The sequence below is a fragment of the Eleutherodactylus coqui genome, chromosome 6 (assembly GCF_035609145.1).
Source record: "Eleutherodactylus coqui strain aEleCoq1 chromosome 6, aEleCoq1.hap1, whole genome shotgun sequence".
Lineage (NCBI taxonomy): Eukaryota > Metazoa > Chordata > Amphibia > Anura > Eleutherodactylidae > Eleutherodactylus > Eleutherodactylus coqui.
Genome location: NC_089842.1, coordinates 134,202,832 through 134,224,166, shown reverse-complemented (window position 1 = coordinate 134,224,166; position 21,335 = coordinate 134,202,832). Strand labels below are relative to the sequence as shown.

The window sequence follows — 21,335 nt, the reverse complement described above, 5'->3', positions numbered from 1 at the left end:
ACGCAAGAAGTAGATTCAAAGGAAGGGAAATATAAAGGAAGTCATTTACATGCTTTAGGGGAAATGTAATAGTTCCTTCAATATGACCCATTTCATTGTCTGCTTCTGAGCTTCCCACTTCATTTTGTTGAGAAATACCTAGGCTGAGTTAATTGAAAGGTTTTTTTTTTTGTTTTTTTAAAAAAAAAACATCAATTAATTAAATCAGACTAAGTAAATGCAAGAGTAAATTATGTGTATAGTGTAAGATTAGAGCATTTAGTTCTGGCTAGAGGGATCATTTTGGAATTCAAGCAGAATATAATTTTAGTACTAAAAAAAAAATATTTCAAGAGGTGGCTGACAAAATCCTTCGTAATGAAATCTAGTAGAGCAGAATGTAGGAGAACTGTGTTTTCAGCACTGCACATGAGTGGAAATCAAAGCCTACATTTTAAGTCCAGTTTCACATAGGTGTAATACAGGCACATTTCTGCATACGGACTTATGGTTAAACATTGGTCTGATCACCCAAACATGATAATAGGTCTTTATGATGCTTCTACTTAGTGCGATCGGACCTGCAGTCAGGCTAGGAATACTGTTCATAACACAAGCAGATTTCTTCACCCATATTACACTTGTATGAAATTGGCCTCAAGGGGACCATAAGGCAGCAGGATTTCTTGACATACTGGTAGTTTCTGTGGCTGTGTTCTTCTCTAAACCAGAAGAGACATTTGCTATAATAAGTCATGCCAATTACAGGTGGCTGAACAGAATTCACTGTCTTTTTAATACTTCATCTTGTGGAACTGTAGGCACAAAGATTTTGAGTTGCTTGTATATTTCTGTGAAGAGAAAGGCAATGGTGCTCTAATATGGAGTAAAAATTTGACAGCTAAGGCTCCATTTCATTCTTTGATGTCCTACATGATATACAGTGAAACAAATGTGGGAGAGACGCCTGCAAACTTGTTATTTTAGTGGCAAAAAAATATACTGTGCACTCACATCACCATTCATTACTAGACGGGTTCAAAAACATTCCCCACCAGGGTGAAATCTTTGGCATATTTCTACATAGGGAAACTACTATTTTCTAAAAGGCTCCTTGTCTATACAAGTTTTTTTTTTTATAGTTTCTGAATATAAAGCAAAACAATTCTCATTCACTGATAGCAAGGAGAGATTTGTAAAATAGTAATGAATTAGAACTCAGATTTTATTATATTAAGTCTATTTTGCTTTAATTGTACACATTTCTTTGTAACTTAGTACTGACAATTGTTAATCGATCATTCATGTAACACAATGTGTTCTTATGATAGTTTGCTGCTGGTTTTATTTACAGAAATCTAAATAAAACTGCAAATGTTAGAATTAATTCTTAATTAGCGTGAAAAGTAATTTGTCACAAGATGGTACACCATGACAGGAAACAGAAATTACCTTCAAATATTGATGAGATTTTCAAATTCAGTCATAAAAAGAACACTCAAAATCATTTCTATTTTACAATTAAGATATTACAATATTACAAATTAAAGTGAAGGTCCACCATTGAGCATCATATGTTTTAATATAATTGGTCCACTATTATGTGCTTGTTAATCTCTTTTTGCATCTTTTTTGTATCTTGATGGCTGTTTTTTTTCTTTAAAAAACTTCTTGGAGTGGTTTGAGTTTAATTTAATTAAAAGACAAACAGATCTTGAATAAATTTGGCACATTTTTGACTGCCTGAAAACTGGAAAATTACAGGTGTACACCAGTAGACTATGGCTGCTCAGTAGTCACACCACCCACTTTTTCATCTTTTGGTGAGAGTGGCATTACATGTAATGATTTGTCACAACCTTTAGTGCAGTTTAGCTAAAATTGACACAAATACATTAACCCCTAGTGACAGCCCTATCGTAAAACTATGTCCTGCTGTTGCAGGACGTGTATGGAGGGAGGTAGCGCCGCTATCTCCCTCCATACAGCGCGGGCATCAACTGTTTATTACAGCTGACACCCGCGGGCAATAGCTGCGCTCGGCCGTTCGGTCGATCACGGCTATTAACCCTTTAAATGCTGCTGTCAATTCTGACAGCGGCATTTAAATCCCCCGAACACTGTTCGGGGGTCCCTCACGCCCCCCCCCGCGGTGAGATCGGGGGAGCCGTGCAGGTGTCATACTGCTATAGCATTACGTCATACTGCAGGAGCGATCAAAGCATCGCATGTTAAAGTCCGCCAGGGGGACTTCAAAGTAATGTAAAAAAATAATCAATAAAGTTTTTTTAATTGTTAAAAAAAAAAGTTATAAAAGTTTAAATCACCCCCCTTTTGCCATATCCATTATTAAAAAATCAAAATCATAAAATAAAAATATGTATTTGATATCGCCGCGTCCGTAAAAGTCCGATCTATCAAAGTAGTGCATTATTTTTCCCGCACGGTGAATGTCGTCTGAAAAAAAAAATAAAGAATGCCAGAAATACACTTTTTTAGTTACCCTGTCTCCCATAAAAAACGCAATAAAAAGCGATCAAAAAGTCGTATGTATTCCAAATTGATACTATCGGAAACTTCAGGACATCCCGCAAAAAATGAGCCCTTGCTGAACTATGTCGATGAAAAAATAAAAAAGGTATTGCGCGCACAAAATGACCGCAGAAAATAATTGAAAAAAATTAAATATCTTAAAAAAAAAAATAAAAGTACTACAGCAAAAAAAATACTATACAAGTTTAGTATCGTAGCAATCGTACTGACCCATAGAATAAAAATATCAGGTCGTTTTTGTTGCAATTTGTGTGCTGTAGAAACAGGACGCACTGAAAGATGGTGAAATGTCGGTTTTTTTCCATTTCTCTCCGCTAAGAATTTTTAAAAAGTTTTTCAGTAAATTATATGGTACAATAAATAGTGCCATTGAAAAATACAACTCATCCCACAAAAAACAAGCCCACATACAGCGACGTTGATGGATAAATAAAGGAGCTACGATTTTTTAAAAGGGCGTAGGAAAAAACAAAAATGGAAAAAAGCAAAAAAGCTCCGTCACTAAGGGGTTAATAAAGTTGGGTGATAATGTTCAATGATAACATTCACATTGTCTTTGTAGTGGATATACGTCAAATCTATATTTCCGTGACAGTGGACATACATTTCATATGTAGTGGACAGTGGACTTGTGATAGACAGTTTTACGTATGTTATGCAGTTTTATTTATATTCTGTATACCAATGACAGTATTTTTCCTATCTTTGTTTGCTCTTCTAGAAATATATATATTCGTTATGTATCCAATATATCCACTTCCTCATATATAATGAAACTCTCTATTCTCTAAACTCTAACCGGCTTTTACAATAGCTAACATTTAGTAATAACACTCTACTTCCCGATTCCTAGATAATCTTAGGAGCAAGTCAGACACAAGTAAATCGCAGTCTAGAACATTACTGCTTTTAGCTAACGCACTAGTAAAAATAAGCAGTTTTACGGGAAACTTATGCAAATAATATAGGAAATGTATGCAAATATAACGGACCATCCACACGTGGTGTCCAAGACAACCCACTCATCTCGTCCTGCCCTCTCCGGACTGCTACCACGTGACGGGCAATAACAGATGACCGGATGAAGGAAGAATCTCAAGATGCTTATCCAATAATTAAACAATACGTTGTATCTATGTAATCTTTGACCTGCCCAAAAAGGGCAGATATGTTAAACTCTTTAAAAGAGGCTGCGCACCCAAAAATAAAGCAGAATTGAGGAAGCTTATACATGCTGAACCTGTGTCAGTGTGAAATCTTCTTGTGCGCACAAACAATTCATAACTAATTTGGAAGGGTGCAAACATTCCTATTGATTACGCCGTAGACCCCAAAAAGGAAATCCACAACATCTTCAGTCAACACTAGAGAGAGTGTTCAGGAGCTTACAGAATACTCTTCTGCTGTTATATTTATTAACAGTATTCGGCAATCTCCCAAGAACGGTCACTGGAGGCAATCTGAGTTTTGCCATTTAACTCTTTGATTATTCCATGTGGTGGATCAGAAAAAAATAAGGTAAAACCCTTCTGATTATATTAAGAAATGTATCACAGAAGCTAGGACCTAACAACAGCATGATGTTACAAAGTAGACATTTCCTTGAAAGTGGTGCAGTTTTTACAGGATTTTAGAAAATAAAAGTTCATATTTCTAATATGATAAAACTCTGAGGTGCAAAGTTTACAAATGAAACTCAGAAGTTCTGTACCTGCATTGAAGTGATATTTAAAGGTCTATCGATTACGATCCAAGTCGCAGTCTCATAACATGGAGGAATGGTCATCGAACCCTGATAAGTCAAAAACCCAAAGGACTCTGGATATAGCTCTTCAATGCTGAGATCTTCAATGATATTTGCTTCATCTATGGGAGAAAAAAAATTCCAATTAAATTAAAGTCAGCTCTTAAAGTTTGCCAGTGAATAAACTGCTAAATTAATAACCTCTAGTTCAAGAAGGTTTCTAATTCATAACTTACTTAAAGTAAAATTGAAATGTCTAACTATATAGGTATTTGTAAACTGAAAATCTAAATTTCTTATCATTAATTGTTTTGTGATAGGAACACGAGGGATTGGTGGGTAGTATGCAATATGGTACAATTAAATGATTGATTAAATCATCAGTTAATTACTATATGCAACTTCAGGGAGTAAGGCAGGAGGAGGAGAGGCTTCCGAATCTATTACCTTGGGCACCAATGGTGCTTGTTCCAATTGGACATTGACTGCTTTAGTCTACCTATTTAAGTAGACTAAAAGATAAGTACACATGGCAAAAAGGCTAAATGATATGCATTAAAAAACTGGAGGCTTTAGTCCTTTTCTCCTCAACCTTCCAGGGAACGGAGAAAGATAAAGCTTTTCAGTTGTGAGTTTTCTTATTTTCCCCACTCTGAAAACTTAGGTGTAAACAATTGCTTACTTATAACATTAATCCCCTTCAGTCACATAAAAAACACTGTGGTAGCAGAAAAATAAAATAGTCCCAATAGCATGTCAACCTAGCAATTCTACTAGCCGTAATGGCAGCAGTTATGAAAAGGAAAAGTACAGTACTGTTTAGCTATAATGCATCAGACACTTTTTTAAACCTACTTGGACAATAAGAAATAAAGTCTGATGTTTCAATGGATTACATTTTTTTTCCTATGTACAAGTTCCGATGAATTTCCCTACGGAGGGCTGTAACTGTTTGAGCTGATACTTCTGAATTTGCATCTTATACTGATTAGAAATTATGAAATAGCAACAGCTGTGTGTGAGGAGGAATTATATATCTCTGATGGGTTCAGTACATTTGCGCTTTGGTATCTAATTATTCTGATCTAGACTGATCTAATCAGTGTGGATCTGATACAGTACAGGAAAATGTGTTAATTTCTGCCTCTAACGAAAGCCTTAGTTATATGATAAATGTGTACTAAAGAGAAAGTCTAGAGATGTCAACAATCCCCCATTCTTCCATCAACATAGCCGTGTGAGAGCTTGATATTTGTAGGAGATGAGTTGTATTTTTAATGGTATCATTTAATTTACCATTTAACAATGTATATTGAAAAACATAAAAAATGCAACTGCTTTTGTTTTTTGCATTTTGGTTTTAAAGCATTCATGATGTTGTAAAAATGACAAGTTTATTTTACTCTGTAGTACATTTTTGGTGATACCAAATTTATATAGATTCTTGTTTTAAATATTTTTGGCATCATATTCTGAAACCCATTACACTTTTAATTTTGGGTCAATGGAGATGTGTAAGGGCTTTTTTTTGCTGGGCAAGCTATAGTTTTTGTTGATATTGTTTTTAGGTACATATGGCTGTATTACATTTTTTTTGGGAAACGGTGCCCAAAAAATGTTTACTGTGTGGCATAAATAGTGCAATATTTTAACAGTTCAGACATTTATAGGTGTATGGTGCCAATTACAATATGTTTATTTTCACGTGATATTTTTATGTAAAAAAATGGAAAATTTTAATTTTGAGCTTTCAACATATATACGGTCATGAGAAAAACTAAATACACCCTCTTGGCTTTACATATCAGGACACAAAAAAACATTTGGTCTTTAGAAGGTCTTAAAACTAGATTAATGCAACCTCAGATGAACAGCAAAATACATGACAATACTCAAGCATGGTGGTGGAGGGCTAATGATTTGGGCTTGTTCTGCATCCACAAGACCTAGGCACTTTGCAGATATTGAGTTGACCATGAACTCCTCTGTATAACAAAATATTCTAGTGTCAAATATGAGGCCATCTATCCAAAAGCTAAAGCTAGGCCAAAACTAAGTCATACAACAGGACAATGATCCCAAGGACACCAGCAAGTCTACATGAGAATGGCTGAAAAAGAAAAGAATCAAGGTGTTGCAACTGCCCAAAGTCCAGACCTCAACCCAATTGAAATGCTGTAGTAGGACCTTAAGACAGCTGTATATAAAAACAAATGCCCATACACCTCTATGAAGCAACACTGTAAAAAAGAGGGAGCCAAAATCCATCCAAAACAATATGAAACTAGTAAAGTTCCACAAGATGTTGATCCATGCGGTGCATTTATTTTTCACACACTGTTTCTGCATTTTGGCCTGGTTTTCGTTAAATAAATACTGACAGTGTAATTTGTCATGTGTTGTTGCCCATCTCAATTTGTATGCACCTAATTTTAAGACCTTCTAAGGATCAGATGTTTTCTTTTTAATTACGCCCTAATACGTAAAACCGTAGAATTCAAAGAGGATGTGGTTACTTTTTCTCATAATATATATATTTTTATTTTATTAAGTTTCAGTTTTTTAGTGCCACGAGGAAACATGAACATGTGATCACTTTTCATTGTGTGATATACAGCCTTCACGTCATGGGAGGACAGATGGAGCAATGAAGCATGACCCCTGGGTAACCGTTATGCTGTTACAATCAGTATTAATTGCAGCATCTAAGTGGCTAAATAGCATGATAAGGGCTAGCTGTGTTTACAGTTGTTGAGGGTGGGTGTCAGCTGTATCAAACTGTCAATACCCTCCTCAGCCTGCTCCACATAACCTCATTACCCCCAATCTATGACCTATGGTACAGAGGGATGACACCTATGATGGACCAATTTTCAAACAAATCCAAATGAATCCTAACCCTACAGATTTAGGGCTCAGTCAAACGGGCGTTTTTTCGCGCGATTTGCGCATGTGCCTGCGTCCGGCGATTTTTATGCGCTCAGCCGATAAATTATAGAATAGAAATCGCAGATCGCACCTATCTGCGATCTACGATTCCTGTTCTCTTCTCTATATGCGCTCAATAGGGCCGGCGGCAGCAGCTCCGACCCCATTGAGAACATATAGTAGACAAATCATTCTCCTCTGCCACAGATGTGGCAGAGAAGAATGATGTTTGCCCATTGAATTCAATGGAGCCGGCAATACAGCCGGCTCCATTGAAAGCAATGGGCTGCCGGCGATTGCACGATAAATTTTCGGGAAGGGCTTAAAAATATAAGCCCTTCCCGGAAATTCATCCAGAAATGTGTAAAAACAAAAAAATATATATATACTCACCTGGTCCCGGCAGACGGAGTTCAGCCGCGGCCGGCCGGCAGTTCTGCCTCTGCTTGGCTCAGCGCAGGGACCAATCAGGGGCAGCTCTCAGCTTGGTCCCTGCGCTGAGCCAATCAGAGGCAGCACTCACTCACCCATTCATGAATTCATGAATGGGTAAGTGAGAGCTGCCTCTGATTGGTGAGGTTGTGACCAATCAGAGGCAGCTCATTCAGCAGGCGGGGATTTTAAATCCCCGGCTGCTGAATACTACTCAGAGCAGTTCAGGAGAACTGCCGGCCGGCCGCGCTGAACTCCGTCTGCCGGGACCAGGTGAGTATATATTTTTTTTGTTTTTACACATTTCTGGATGAATTTCCGAGAAGGGCTTATATTTTTAAGCCCTTCCCAAAAATTAATCGTGAGATCGCCCGCAGCCCATTGCTTTCAATGGAGCTGGCTGTATTGCCGCCTCCATTGAATTCAATGCGCTGGACAGCTCCGGCCCGTTTTTATTGAAACGCGGCTAGGAGCAGTTTTTTTGGGCGATTTTTCGGCCCCGGTCACGCGATTTGCGGATGCGCATCCGTCATGCGATCCGCAAATCACGGGAAAAAACGCCCGTGTGACTAAGGCCTTAGTCTCTGTTTCAAAAATCTCTTAATACAGAATTTTGGTACTTTCTACAAGCTGTGATGCTTTGCATTACGGATCAGGGCTCTTTCACATGAGCATAGGTGTTTTTACGTTTTCTCGTCATCGCTGTATAATGCTGCGATCGAGGCCAGCATTTTCTCACCCATTCACATGACCATGAGCGACGTTTTCAGTGATAAAATATGTCGCACCCTGGAAAACCCTCGCTCTGCAAAAAAACCTCAGGATGCCTTTCAATGCCTACATAGAGGTACCTTTAAGCTTTTTTACAGCGTTGGATGCTGCTAAAATGCCTCCCCCTCCCTTTCTTTGTCCAGCTCCCATAGGAGTCTATAGGACCTGCCAGTGTATATCGGTCAAAAGATAGTTCCAGAACTATCTTTTTGTCCACCATATAATCGCCGGTGCATGTCCACGTTGCGTATGTTCCATTTTGACAGTCCGACGTATTTATGAGCTGTATATTCAGCCATGTGAATGAATGCATTGGAAACCAATACCTCAAATGGTCACATATATCGGTCAGGTGTAAAAACATCGCCATTTATTCACTCGTGTGAAAGAAGCCTTAGAGTGGAGTCCTTTAGGTTTTTTGTTTGTGGACAGCAGGCATGGGGCACTGAACATTATGCTCTCATTGCTGTAAAAACAAGCAAACAAAAAACAGAAGAAGAACTTCACGGAGAACCAAGGTTTTGTGAAGAAAACCGTATCCGATAAATATCAGGATATGGAACCACATATCTGTTTGTAAAATGCTCCATGATGTTATATGCTGATTTTTGTACTGTTGGCATTTTATTTAATAACACTACAACCTCATGTTTCATCTCTTTTTTCCCCAAATAGATGACTGCCTGGGAGCCTAATGGGCTATCAAGCAAAACACTTTGAAATCAACGGGTTGACAGTCAGCCATTGATCTCTGTACTATTTTACTGGGGCTTTCTGTGATTGACAATGTGACAGTGCTGCTATGTGCAGGAATAATACAGAGAAAATAATTCTAACAATGAGAGCTAAAAGCTTGACTACTGGCAAATAGAGACCGGAGGGTCAAGTAGAACATTCAGAAGTAATTTGGGATTTGTTTCTCTTGTGCCTCCTGACATTTAGAGATGAAAATTAATCATACTAAAGAGCCATTCCTTATCAGTGTAGACAGGAGCTCAAAAGTTATCTCTGCGAAAACAGTCTTTAATTATGAACATTTGCTACTTGTTAATAGAGTTGAGCTTGCAACATTGTTTATGATAGTTACATTTAAAAGATGGGACAATGGGATTTTTGCTTAAACGTGATAATTTTGATGAATGCCTGGTCAAACCTGAAATATCCTATATCAGTACATGAGAGGTAAAATAACATATTTTAAGGGGTTTCCCAGGCTATTTTTATTGATGACCTATCCTAGTTGATTGGCAGAGTTCCGCTGCTCAGAACCCTGGAGGAACAGTTGTTCAGGCACCTGCTATTGCAAGCAAAACACAGAGTATAAGGGCTCAGTCACACGGCCGCCGATGCACCCGTGTGACTGACAGTTAGAAGACGGCCGTCTCTCTCCAGCGCTGATGAAAGAACACATGACCGGCACATGTTCTTCCCTCCGGCGCTGCAGAGAGACGTCCATCTTCAGGTACGGCCGTCTGCTGGCTGCAGTAACACGGGCGCCGATGCGCCCGTGTGACTGAGCCCTAAAGCAGAAGCAGATAGCTCTGACCCCTGTGGGTTGATCCTGCAATTGCAATTGCCAGCGCTAGCCACTACACAGGGGGCAGAGCTTTCTGATTCATAACTTGTGTTTTGCTGGAGACAGTAGGAGCCTGAGCAGTCAATTGTCCAGGGTCCTAAGTAGTAGGCCCCAGCCAATCAAATATTTATGACCTATTCTAAGAGTACGTCATCAATAAAAAATAGTCTAGAAAAAAACCTTTAAAGGGATGAATATCTTGGTTGCAATAAACCTTTCACCGCTTAAGGACCAAGCATGGTAAATATACAGTGCTGGGTCCTGGGCTTTAATCCCCACCGATATCAGAAATATGAAGCGGGATTAAAGCCTCTGTTCCTGCAATCAAACAGGAGCAGGTCGGGTTCTTAACTGTTAGTCACAGCTGAGGATCCAGAGGGAGAATCGTTTTTTAACAGCTTCTGCCTTCTCCTTTCCCGGTTACATAGCGCTCAGTGAGCGCTATTTACTAAGAAGTGAAAGTGGAAGTTTTCTTTAACTATACGACCCGACGATCACGTGACTGTTGAGTGCTCTCCGTCATAGCAGAGCTGTAGGGTCCTAGAAGACCCTGATCAGCTCTGTTAGTGACTATTATCACTACAGGGGGATATTTTCCCCTGTAACATGGATGCCCCAGCTACAGTGGAAATGTGTGAAATAAAAAAAAAGACAATTTGAATGTCCCCCAGAGGTGTTCTATGACATCATGGGAGACATAAATGTTAAAAAAAATAGAATGAATACATAAAAAAGCAAATGACCACCGGCACCAACTAAAACCATCACCATCTGCGCCCTGCAATCCAAAACTATACATATTATATACCAAAATGTCCGAAACAAAATGAGGAACCCATTCCCATACTTTATTTTAGTGTAAATATACAAATTGTAAAAAAGAATATAGATTAAAAAAAACATATTTTTTTTAGCTTTTTAAACCCCCACAAAAACCACCCCTGGAAAAACATAAAAAAAGTCAGTGAAACAGCATGAAAAATAGCCCTATATGTCATGGTAAAAAAATGACGCAAAAATAATTTTAATAGCTGAAGGAAAAAGAATAGGCCAGTAAAACAACCACATGAGTAAAATCCCTAAAAAGTGCCTGGTCCTTTAGGACCAAAGCAGCCTGATCCTTAATGAGTTAAATAGAACTGGGATGTACTGGATGTACATAGATTGTGAATTGAAATGTTTTAGCTTGTATTGCTTTTTTCTGTGTATAGTGCATCTGTTCTTCATCTGCATGGCTTGCACTACATCGGAACATGCCTGCCTCTGAGGAGCTATAAGTATGACCATTTATCTTCAGATATTGTCAGACTTGTAGGCTCAGTATCACACAATGCACTTTCAAGGATGCTTTTAGCGCATATGCTTCTTGACATACTTTGACTTATTGACATAAATGTTTTTTTCTAATTTATCACAACTTCCTTTCTTCTGTTTAATGAATATATTGCCTTACACTTTGTGCTGAAGTACAAAATGTAAAGCTAGAAGGATATTTGTCACTTAAGTTTTCTTGGAACTATATATTGAAGTAGGTAAAATGTAAGTGGAAGCTTTGGAATCATCTGGATTGCGGTATTGATTACTAATAAAATGTGGTCTGATTGTGTTTATCTAGAATTGTGACTTTGAAAACAATCTAATAACACACAGTTGTACCTTTCATGTCTTTCATTGAGAAATACTAGAAATGAAAAGGACTGAGCTAGAAGAGTGTTAACTAACTTATCTCAGGATAGTCCTATAAGGATGGTAGTTTAGATTTGATTATAAATATTAGTGAGGGGCAGCTTCTGTGTACTTCTCGCAGGGATGGAAATGTCCTCTATCTTCTTATATCTTGTCCATGAGTTGATATATCAGTTATTTTTTTTTATTAACACAGTTGTGCCTTGGAAGTGAGCAGAAATTGTGCACTGCTATCTTAGAAAAAGTAGTGTGACTCCTGAGCAAGAATCAAAAGTAGCATTTATTTACATATGTTAATACTTAGTTGGGCCTCCTTTGACCCTAATGATATCAGATTCTCTCCATGGTATATTTTCTACTAATGTCTAATATACTTTAGCTGATATTTCCCTCCATTCATTCTGTAAATGTCTGGTGTGTTCTCTCAAAGAAAATGGACGCTGTTTATATTACCTGACCCAACCTGCCTGTTCATCTCAAAGATATTCAGTAGGGATCAAGTTGGGACTCAGTGTAGGCCAGTCTAGTTGTGGAGCATCCATAGCCTTAAACCAACGAAAAGCAGCATTGGATTTGTGACAAGGCGTATTGTCTTCTTGAAAGTATTACTCACTATCCCCAGAATACTGCCTCATTGTCGGCAGCACTTTATTGTCTAGAACATCAAGTGTTCATGTTTCTTACCATTACAACCAACAGACTAAGACCATGCCATGTAAAACATCCCCAAACCATAACAGAACATCCCCCATAGTTAATGGTTGGCACAAGACACTAAACGTGGAACTGATGTTTGTGGTCACTAAATATTAACATATGTAAATAAATGCTACTAATGATTCTTGCTCAGGTGTCCAATTACATTTAGAAGGACAGTATAGTAAATAGTGGAGCTGATCTTTGTGGTCAGGAAGGTTTCAACAGTACAAATATCTAATGATTTCTGTTACGTTTTGATATATGACTATAGTGTGGCCATTTTACCTTACTCTTTATGCCAACTGTGCAAGCTTTTCTAGATCTTTTTGAATACTCTTTCTTCTCTAATATCTGCTATCCCTCCTAGCTTTGTGTTGTCTGCAAATGTATCAGTTTTCCATCAATTCCCTCTTCCAGATCATTTATAAAAATGTTGAACAACACTGGGCCTAGGACAGAGCCTTGTGGTACCCCACATACATTTTTCCACTTGGATGTGCAGCCATATATGACCACTCTTTGAGTACGATCACTCAGCCAGTTGTGAATCTACCTAACAGTTGCCTTGTCAATCCCATATTTGGTTATTTTTTCAATAAGTATAGTATGAGATACTTTGTCAAATGCTTTACTAAAGTCAATAAAAACTATATCCACCATATTTCCCTGATGAACCCAGTCAGTAATACTGTCATAGAAGGAAATTAGATTAGTCTGGCTTGACTTGTTTGTTACAAACCAATGCTGGCTCTGGTTAATTACTCCATTTTTATCCAAGTACTTGGATACGTGCTGTTAAATAACTTCTTCGAAGATCTTTCCTGGTATAGAAGTCAGGTTCACAAGCCTGTAGTTTCCTGGATCCACTTTCTTCCCTTTTTTGAGGATAGGGACAACATTTGCCCTTTTCCAATCTTCTGGAACTTTGCCTGTTCTCCAGGAATTTTCAATGATTATGGCGAGTGGTTCAGCAATTACCTCTGCTGCTTTCTTTAGTATCCTAGGATGTAATTCATCTGGACCTTGTGACTTGAATTTATTTAAGTGTTCCCTCGTCATCTCTCTGCTTACAAATAGCCTGCATTCTTTTATTCTCCTAATAGCACAGGGAAGATCAGTTGATGTTCCATCTACTTTCTGAGAGAAAACAGATACAAAATAGAAATTTAAAAGTTCGGCCTTCTCAACATCATTCTTAACCAATTCACCATTTTCATCTTGTAAGCATCCAATAGCATCTTTGACTTTTCTTTTGCTTTTGATATACCCCCTAAATCCTCTTTTATTGCTTTTGGCTTCTGTTGCAAACCTCAATACATTATTAGCTTTAGCTTTTCTGACACTTGCCCTACAGTTTCTGCAGACCGCTTTATATTCTTTTCTTAGATATTCCCCCCTCTTTCCATTTGATAAACATATTTTTCTTGTTTTTAACATGTGTGCAAGTTCTGTGTTCATCCTCCTGGTTTCTTTAAATACTTCCCATTCTTCCTTCTTTTAGGGATTGTTAACGATTTTGCTTTGAGAATCTAATTTTGAAATATTTCCCAACCTTCTTGGACATTTCTGTCCTTAAGAACATCCAGCCATTGGATTCTTCCTACCCTCTTTCTGAGTTCATTGAAATCTGCCTTTCTGAAATCCAACCTTGAGGTCTGAGTTTTCTTAGGTCTTCCTCCACTTTTTATTCAAAATTCAAGGATAGCATGATCAATGCCTCCTAAGGTCCCAGCCACTCTTACTTCCTCAACCATTTCCTCCCTGTTGTTAAGAAATAGGTCCAAGATAGCAGATCCCCTTGTTTTCTCTTCGAGCTTTTGGAAGATAAAGTTGTCAGCAAGAGCAGATAAGAATTTGTTGGATCCATTACTTTTACCTGAGAGAGATTCCCAAACAAATGTTGGGATAGTTAAAATCTCCCAGAAGCACTATGTCATGCTTTTTTAAAAGCTTAGCCATCTGATGTCGAAAGAGTTCATCAATATTTTCTGCTTGTCCAGGTGGCCTATAGTAAATGCCTACAATGGTGTCCTTACTGTTGTCCTTTTCTTGTATTCTTACCCAAACAGTTTCTACAGAACTACCATGCTCTGAAGCTTGAATCTTTGTATAGATGATTGTTTTCCTAACATACAACGCAATACCTCCTCCCCTTTTTTTGGTCTGTTTTTTTTTTTTAAAGTTGTATCCTTCAAGCCTTGTATTCCAATCATGTGCATCATTCCACCAACTTTTCGTGATATCTATGACATCATATTTCTCTTCCTGTGTTAGGAGCTCCAATTCTCCTTGTTTGTTTCCCATGCTCTGTGCATTTGTGTAAAAACATTTTAGTTTGTGATCGGTGTCTCTTGCTCCTCTACTCTCCTTCTGAATTGTTTGTCTTTGTTCTTTCTTTCCACTTCTAATAGCGAGGTTCTCAAATGTATTAATTAGCTGTATATTTTTACGTGGCCTTTCACTTCTCTTCCAATATTGTTCTAGTTTAAAGCTCTCCTAATGAGTGAAGCAAGGCACCCACCAAATATATACTTACCTGTTTTTGTAAGGTGCAATCCGTCTCTAGCAAGCAGTCCATCATATAGGTAATTCACTTCATGGTCTAGGAATCCAAATCTTTGCTGACCGCACCATTGACGTAGCCAGTTGTTCACCTCTAGAATCCTATTCCATCTTCTTATTCTATGGCCATCCACTGGAAGAATGCATGAGAAGACTACCTGTGCTCCTAGTTCCTTCACCTTCTTTCCGAGGTCTTCAAAGTTTCTGCAGAAAGTTGCAAGGTCCCATTTTGCAGTGTCATTTGTCCCTACATGTATTAGTAGGAATGGGTGGTGTTCTGTTGGACTGAAGAGTCTTGACAGCCTATCAGACACACCTTTAATTTGTGCACCTGGAAGACAGCACACTTCTTGTGAAGTTAGTCAGGTCTGCAGACAGCGGCCTCTGTTCCTCTCAATAGGGAATCCCCTACAACCACCGCTCTCCTTCTCCTTCTCAACAGCACTTGTTTTTCTCCATTCAAGAGGACTCTGTGCGCTTACTACACAGTTCTTTGTGGGTAGAGTCATTTCTTGCTGTACCTCTTTCTCCTCTGCTCTGTTCTTTTTGGGTAGAGTCATTTCTTGGTGCACCTCTTTCTCCAATTGCTGTGCTTTATGAGTACACTTTACACTGTAAGGTACATTTAAATAGTTTATTAATGTAGAAAAATATTGACTGTATTCTGTAGTTTACTATGATAAAATGAGTACAATGGTCTGTTTTATTTCAAGTAACATATACCTGGTATATGACCATGCTACATAAATCTGACAATATTAAAAGAAAGGCAGACATAACCACTGAGAAGAAACGCAGGTGATGCCAAGTTTTCATAATTCCGTACTCACATAAACTCCTGAGTAGTGTGCTCCACCTTGTCAGTTATATTATTAAATAAGGGTATAGCAGACAGTACATTACAGATTGGTTTACTATTAGAGATGAGCGAGCACCAAAATGCTCGGGTGCTCGTTACTCGGGATGAAATTTTCGCAATGCTCGAGGGTTCGTTTCGAGTAACGAACCCCATTGAAGTCAATGGGCGACCCGAGCATTTTTGTATATTGCCGATGCTCGCTAAGGTTTTCGTTTGTGAAAATCTGGGCAATTCAACAAAGTGATGGGAACGACACAGCAACGGATAGGGCAGGCAAGGGGCTACATGGTGGGCTGCATCTCAAGTTCCCAGGTCCCACTATTAAGCCACAATAGTGGCAAGAGTGGGCCCCCCCCCCCGCACTGTCAGCATAAAGATCGTTCTCCTCTGCCATAGCTGTAACAGCTGTGGCAGAGAAGAACGATGTTTGCCCATTGAATTCAATGGAGCCAGCAATACAGCAGGTTCCACTGAAAGCAATGGGCTGCCGGCGATCGCAGGATGAATTGTCGGGAAGGGCTTAAATATGTAAGCCGTTCCCTGCAATTCATCCAAAAATGTGTTACAATAAAAATATATACCGGCGTATAAGGCGACGGGGCATATAAGACGACCCCCCAACTGTCACCTTATACGCCGGCAATACAGTGGAGCAAAGAATAAAAATCATTACTTACTTCTTCTGACGTTCTGCGGCGCTCCTGCAGGCTGTTGCTCCCTCCTGGTCCACGGCAGAGTATTGCTTTCTGGACGCAGGGCTTGAAATCCCCGCCTCCAGAAACCCAGCCAATCACAGCCATTCAATGACATCATTGTCATTGGCTGTGATTGGCTGAAGGCACGTGTGTTTCTGGAGGCGGGGATTTAAAGCCCTTCGTAGAGAAATCAATGCTCTGCCGGGAACCAGGAGGGAGCAACAGCCTGCAGGAGCGCCGCAGAACGTCAGAAGAAGTGAGTAATGATTTTTATTCTTTGCTCCACTGTATTGCCGGCGTATAAGGTGACAGTTGGGGGGTCGTCTTATACGCCCCGTCGCCTTATACGCCGGTATATATTTTTATTGTAACACATTTCTGGATGAATTGCAGGGAAGGGCTTATATATTTAACCCCTTCCCGACAATTCATCCCCGCGCACGCCGGCAGCCCATTGCTTTCAGTGGAACCTGCTGTATTGCTGGCTCCATTGAATTCAATGGGCAAACATCGTTCTTCTCTGCCACAGCTGTTACAGCTGTGGCAGAGAAGAAGGATTTGTCTTCTATATGTTCTCAATGGGGTCGGCGCTGCTGCCGCCGGCCCCATTGAGCGCATATAGAGAAGATTTATGGCCTTAAGAAGGACCGTTGGAGTTCTTGAAACCTAAAATACTCCTAACACTCTCCCTATAGCAGCTCCAACACGATAGCACTTTCCCTGAACTAATGTCAGAATGCATCTGTGGCGAGCCGCGGGAGGGGCAGATTTTAATACTCGGGTGACACCTAATCTCGCCAGCCACTCACTGCAGGGGGGTGGTATAGGGCTTGAACGTTGCAGGGGGAAGTTGTAATGCCTTCCCTGTCTTTCTATTGGCCAGAAAAGCGCGCAAATTTCTCAGGGAAGAAAGTGAAAGTAACTCGAACATCACATGGTACTCCTTACGAGTAACGAGCATCTCGAACACCCTAATACTCGAACGAGTATCAAGCTCGGACGAGTACGTTCGCTCATCTCTATTTACTATGCATACAAACAGCACAAGAGAGTGGTAGACCTTAAATATCAAATTAAAAGTAGATGCACTAAATAAAATGATGTTTACCAAAGTGATAGGGATATGTTATAGTTCAGGAAGTTTAAACTCTCATTTTATCTTCACTCTAACGAAAGAGCTAAAAATTTTAGTGAGGCAATGATGCCCAACTACAGAATTGCTACAGAGTGTGGAGTTTTAATTCTATTTCCAGAGCATGTAACATAGAGGAACAATAGTTACAAACAATATAATATTATAACTTGGAGTTATGATTTGTCAGTGAAATAGCTTCTTGTGTTTATTTTTCTACCAAGTTGGCAATCAGGGATCGGGATGTTTCTGAATGACCAATTGCATTCACTTATGCACAATGGTGAATGTGAGGTCATACTGTATGTCAGGCTTATCAGCTGCTATATTATGTTCTATGACAAAGAAATAACTCAAAGTCTTGACCGGCAGAGTGATTTTCTTTTTGTGACTTTAGATGTGGTATCTCTGTATACAAATATTGAACACCATTTTGGTCTTACATGTATAAATTATTACTTGAGAAATGATGAAAAGACATTTCTGGTGGATATCCTGAAGCTAATTCTGATAGAAATCTATTTTGTTTATAATAATGAGGTATACCATCAACAACGGGGGACTACTATGGGCTCTTGGGTAGCACTTTCATATGCAAATCTCTCCATTGGCCTCTTTGAGGAGAATTTTATTATAGCTAATGAGAGATTTAAACACCATATTACAGTGTTTAAAAGATGTATAGTGTAAATGACCCATTTTTATATGGTGGGTGTCTGAATCTCTAAAGGATTTTGTGATCCTTTGAAATGAAAATAATCGGGTTGCTGAATTCACTTTGAATTTATAGTCCAATGGAAATAGTGTTCCTGGATCTGTTGATAGCACATAAGGATAATAAAATAATCATCAAAGCTCGTTTTAAGGAAGTTGACATGAGAAACTATATTAATTTCAGTACTAGAAATATAAGACTAATGTACCAAAGAGTCAGGTTAGACGTATTCGAAAAATTATACAGATAATAACGTATTTTTTTTTTAAAAAAGTTTTCGGATAAAGGTTATTCAAAACATCTAATAAACAGAGCTTATGAGAGGGCAAGCCAATTAACACAGGATGAATGTTTTTTTACCCATCAAATAAACCCAAAGAGCCATGCTATCAAGGAAGTAATGTAAATTTCATAACAACTTAGAATCTGATGTATAAGGCAATCACTAAGATCTTGAGCGAATATTGGTACATTCTAGAGAAAGGTCCCTATTAGAGATGAGCGAAGGTACTCGGTAAGGCCGAGCACCACGATTTTCGAGTACTTCACTACTCGGGTGAAAAGTACTCGGAGGCACTGTGGGTGAGCGGGGGGTTGCAGAGGGGAGTGGGGGGGGAGAGGGAGAGAGAGAGGGCTCCCACCTGTTCCGCGCTGCTACCCCCCGCTCCACCACGCCACGTCCCGCCACACAGCGCCCCCGAGTACTTTTCACCCGAGTAGTGAAGTACTCGAAAATCGCGGTGCTCGATTGCGAAATCGGCCTTACCGAGTACGTTCACTCATCTCTAGTCCCTATCTAGCCCCACCCCTACCAAAGAGACCTTGGGTTATTTTTACAGAAGGTCTACCACCCTGAAAAACCTGCTGGCCCCTAGCAGGTAAAGGCAACACAAATGAAATTGTATAATACTAACTGAAAAAGGCTGCTTTTAGTGTGCCCATGGCTGTTGCCTGTGCTGTAATATGATAGACCATAACTGTGTGTCTCACCGGTCCAACAAAAAAAAGAGGAGCTTGAAATTAATTTATATTTTAGTTGTCATAGTAGTTATGTTGCATATTTGATGGACTTTACATGCAGCACTCAATATGCAGGTTGGACTACACAACCACTTCATTGTCGATTGTATACGCATAGGGGCAGTATTAAAAAGATATTCATGAAACACATTGTGTCAAAGCACTGCTAAGTCTTTCATCCTGGGAATGAGAAACCTGTCAATGTCACTGTTATCGACCACATAGCGAGTTGGCATCCCAATCGGTTTGAGGCCCTTAAAATAGAGAAATATACTGGATGTTCAAACTACAAACATTGCGCCAAATTGTTTAAATAAAGTAACTGAAACTATAATATGAGGGTAATTCACACAGAATCTTGAATATATTCATCATTAATACACCTTTCTACTTTTATGTTTATAGAATAGCTTTCAAAGTATGAGCACTTTTAGGGTGGTAAATAAGATTATCCCAATTTTATTACTATTATTACCTTGATATTTTGCCTTTTTTCTGCCCATCTCCTTCTCTCTTGGTATTTGTAATATTTTAGACAAATACAAAGCAATTAGAATATATCTCCAAAGTAGGTGGACACAATGAGCATGAGACGATTAGTGATGAAAAGTTTTATTGTGCATTGTTTTATTAAGTATGTATTTTTTATACATTCATTTATATATAGTCAGTATGGTAGCTCAGTGGTTAGTACTGTTGTCTTGTAGTGCTGGGGTACTGGGTTCAAATCCCAATAAGGACAACACTTGCATAGAGTTTGTTTGTTCTCCCTGTGTTTACATGGGTTTCCACAGTCCAAAAACACACAGATAGGTGAATATTGTGAGCCCCAATGGGGACAGAAACCAATGTAAAGTGCTGCGTAATACACAAACTATGTAAATTAAGGTGATGATTATATATATATTCAGGGTTTTTGTGATACTGGTATTTGTATTGTCAAATATATTTTTTATGTTTTTATATGAACTGCACAATGCAATCAGATTTATGGATCAATTTCTTTAGAAGATGCTAATTAAGGTATGGCCCCAAATAATTCTGAAGATGGCACTTTTTTGCATTATTTAATGCCAACAGTGACAATTTGACAGTTGAGACCTTGGTTTGATCATGAAATGCGTAGTTTCTATGCCAAGTGCGTAAATAAAGTTAGTATTTTGTGTTAGTATTTAGTTATTTAGTGTTTGTTTGATGTGCACTGCTTTGTTTGTGGGTGCAGAGTCTGAGGTTGCATCTTGGCCCTAAAGCTCAAAGGACATCTGGGGACAATATATTTTTTTAAAAAGCTGTCCAACATACTGAACAAACCTAACAAACGCCATCCTCACCTCTCCAACAGCTCCTGGCCTGCTGACTCTTGGTCCCTGCTGGTCTTTACTTTTAGGTGTAGGGAGCCAGCCATAGCACCACTAACACCAGGGCTATACGACCACTGCAGCCAATCACCAGTCACTTCAGTTGGTGATTAGCTGCAGTGATCACATGACCTGGTGTCCGGACGTTTTCACTCTGCACGCTCATGTATTAATCATCTTTATTTATGGCACATAATCCATTTTTTTCTAGAATAGAGGAAAGCTGGAAACACACATGACTGACTAAAAATGGATGCAAATTAACAATGAAACTCATTCCAGATGAGGATATGAGCAATGTGGTTGGAAAGTAATGTGGCTTTTTATCAGCTACAATTGTAAGTTGTATTACACAGGGTTTCAGCATCATTAGCTGCAATCAATTCAGCTCAATGACAGTAAAACTAGCAATTCTCGAAGCTTGTAGAGTCAAACTGCAAACCAACTGCTGACTGAAAATGGGCAGTAGAATCTAGGGTGCCTGCCAGTGAAGCTTTTTATAGATATAATGTTCCTATAAAGCTCTGTTAATATTGTACACTATGTATATCCGGTATCTCAATGTTCAGCTCCGTAAAAAAAAAAAATCCTTATGTTATAAATTCACCCAATAGCTTTCACACTAT

General features: G+C 38.9%; 1 protein-coding gene across 2 annotated transcripts in view; it reads right to left on the bottom strand.

Annotated features, from left to right (window-relative positions):
* Nucleotides 1–21,335, bottom strand: part of CA11 (carbonic anhydrase 11) — a 317,815-nt gene that overhangs the window by 22,867 nt on the left and 273,613 nt on the right. For both annotated transcript variants that reach the window (XM_066605760.1, XM_066605762.1), the window contains one exon: nt 4,244–4,398. In XM_066605760.1, coding sequence (XP_066461857.1) covers nt 4,244–4,398 — 155 coding nt within the window. The remainder of the gene's footprint in view (nt 1–4,243; nt 4,399–21,335) is intronic.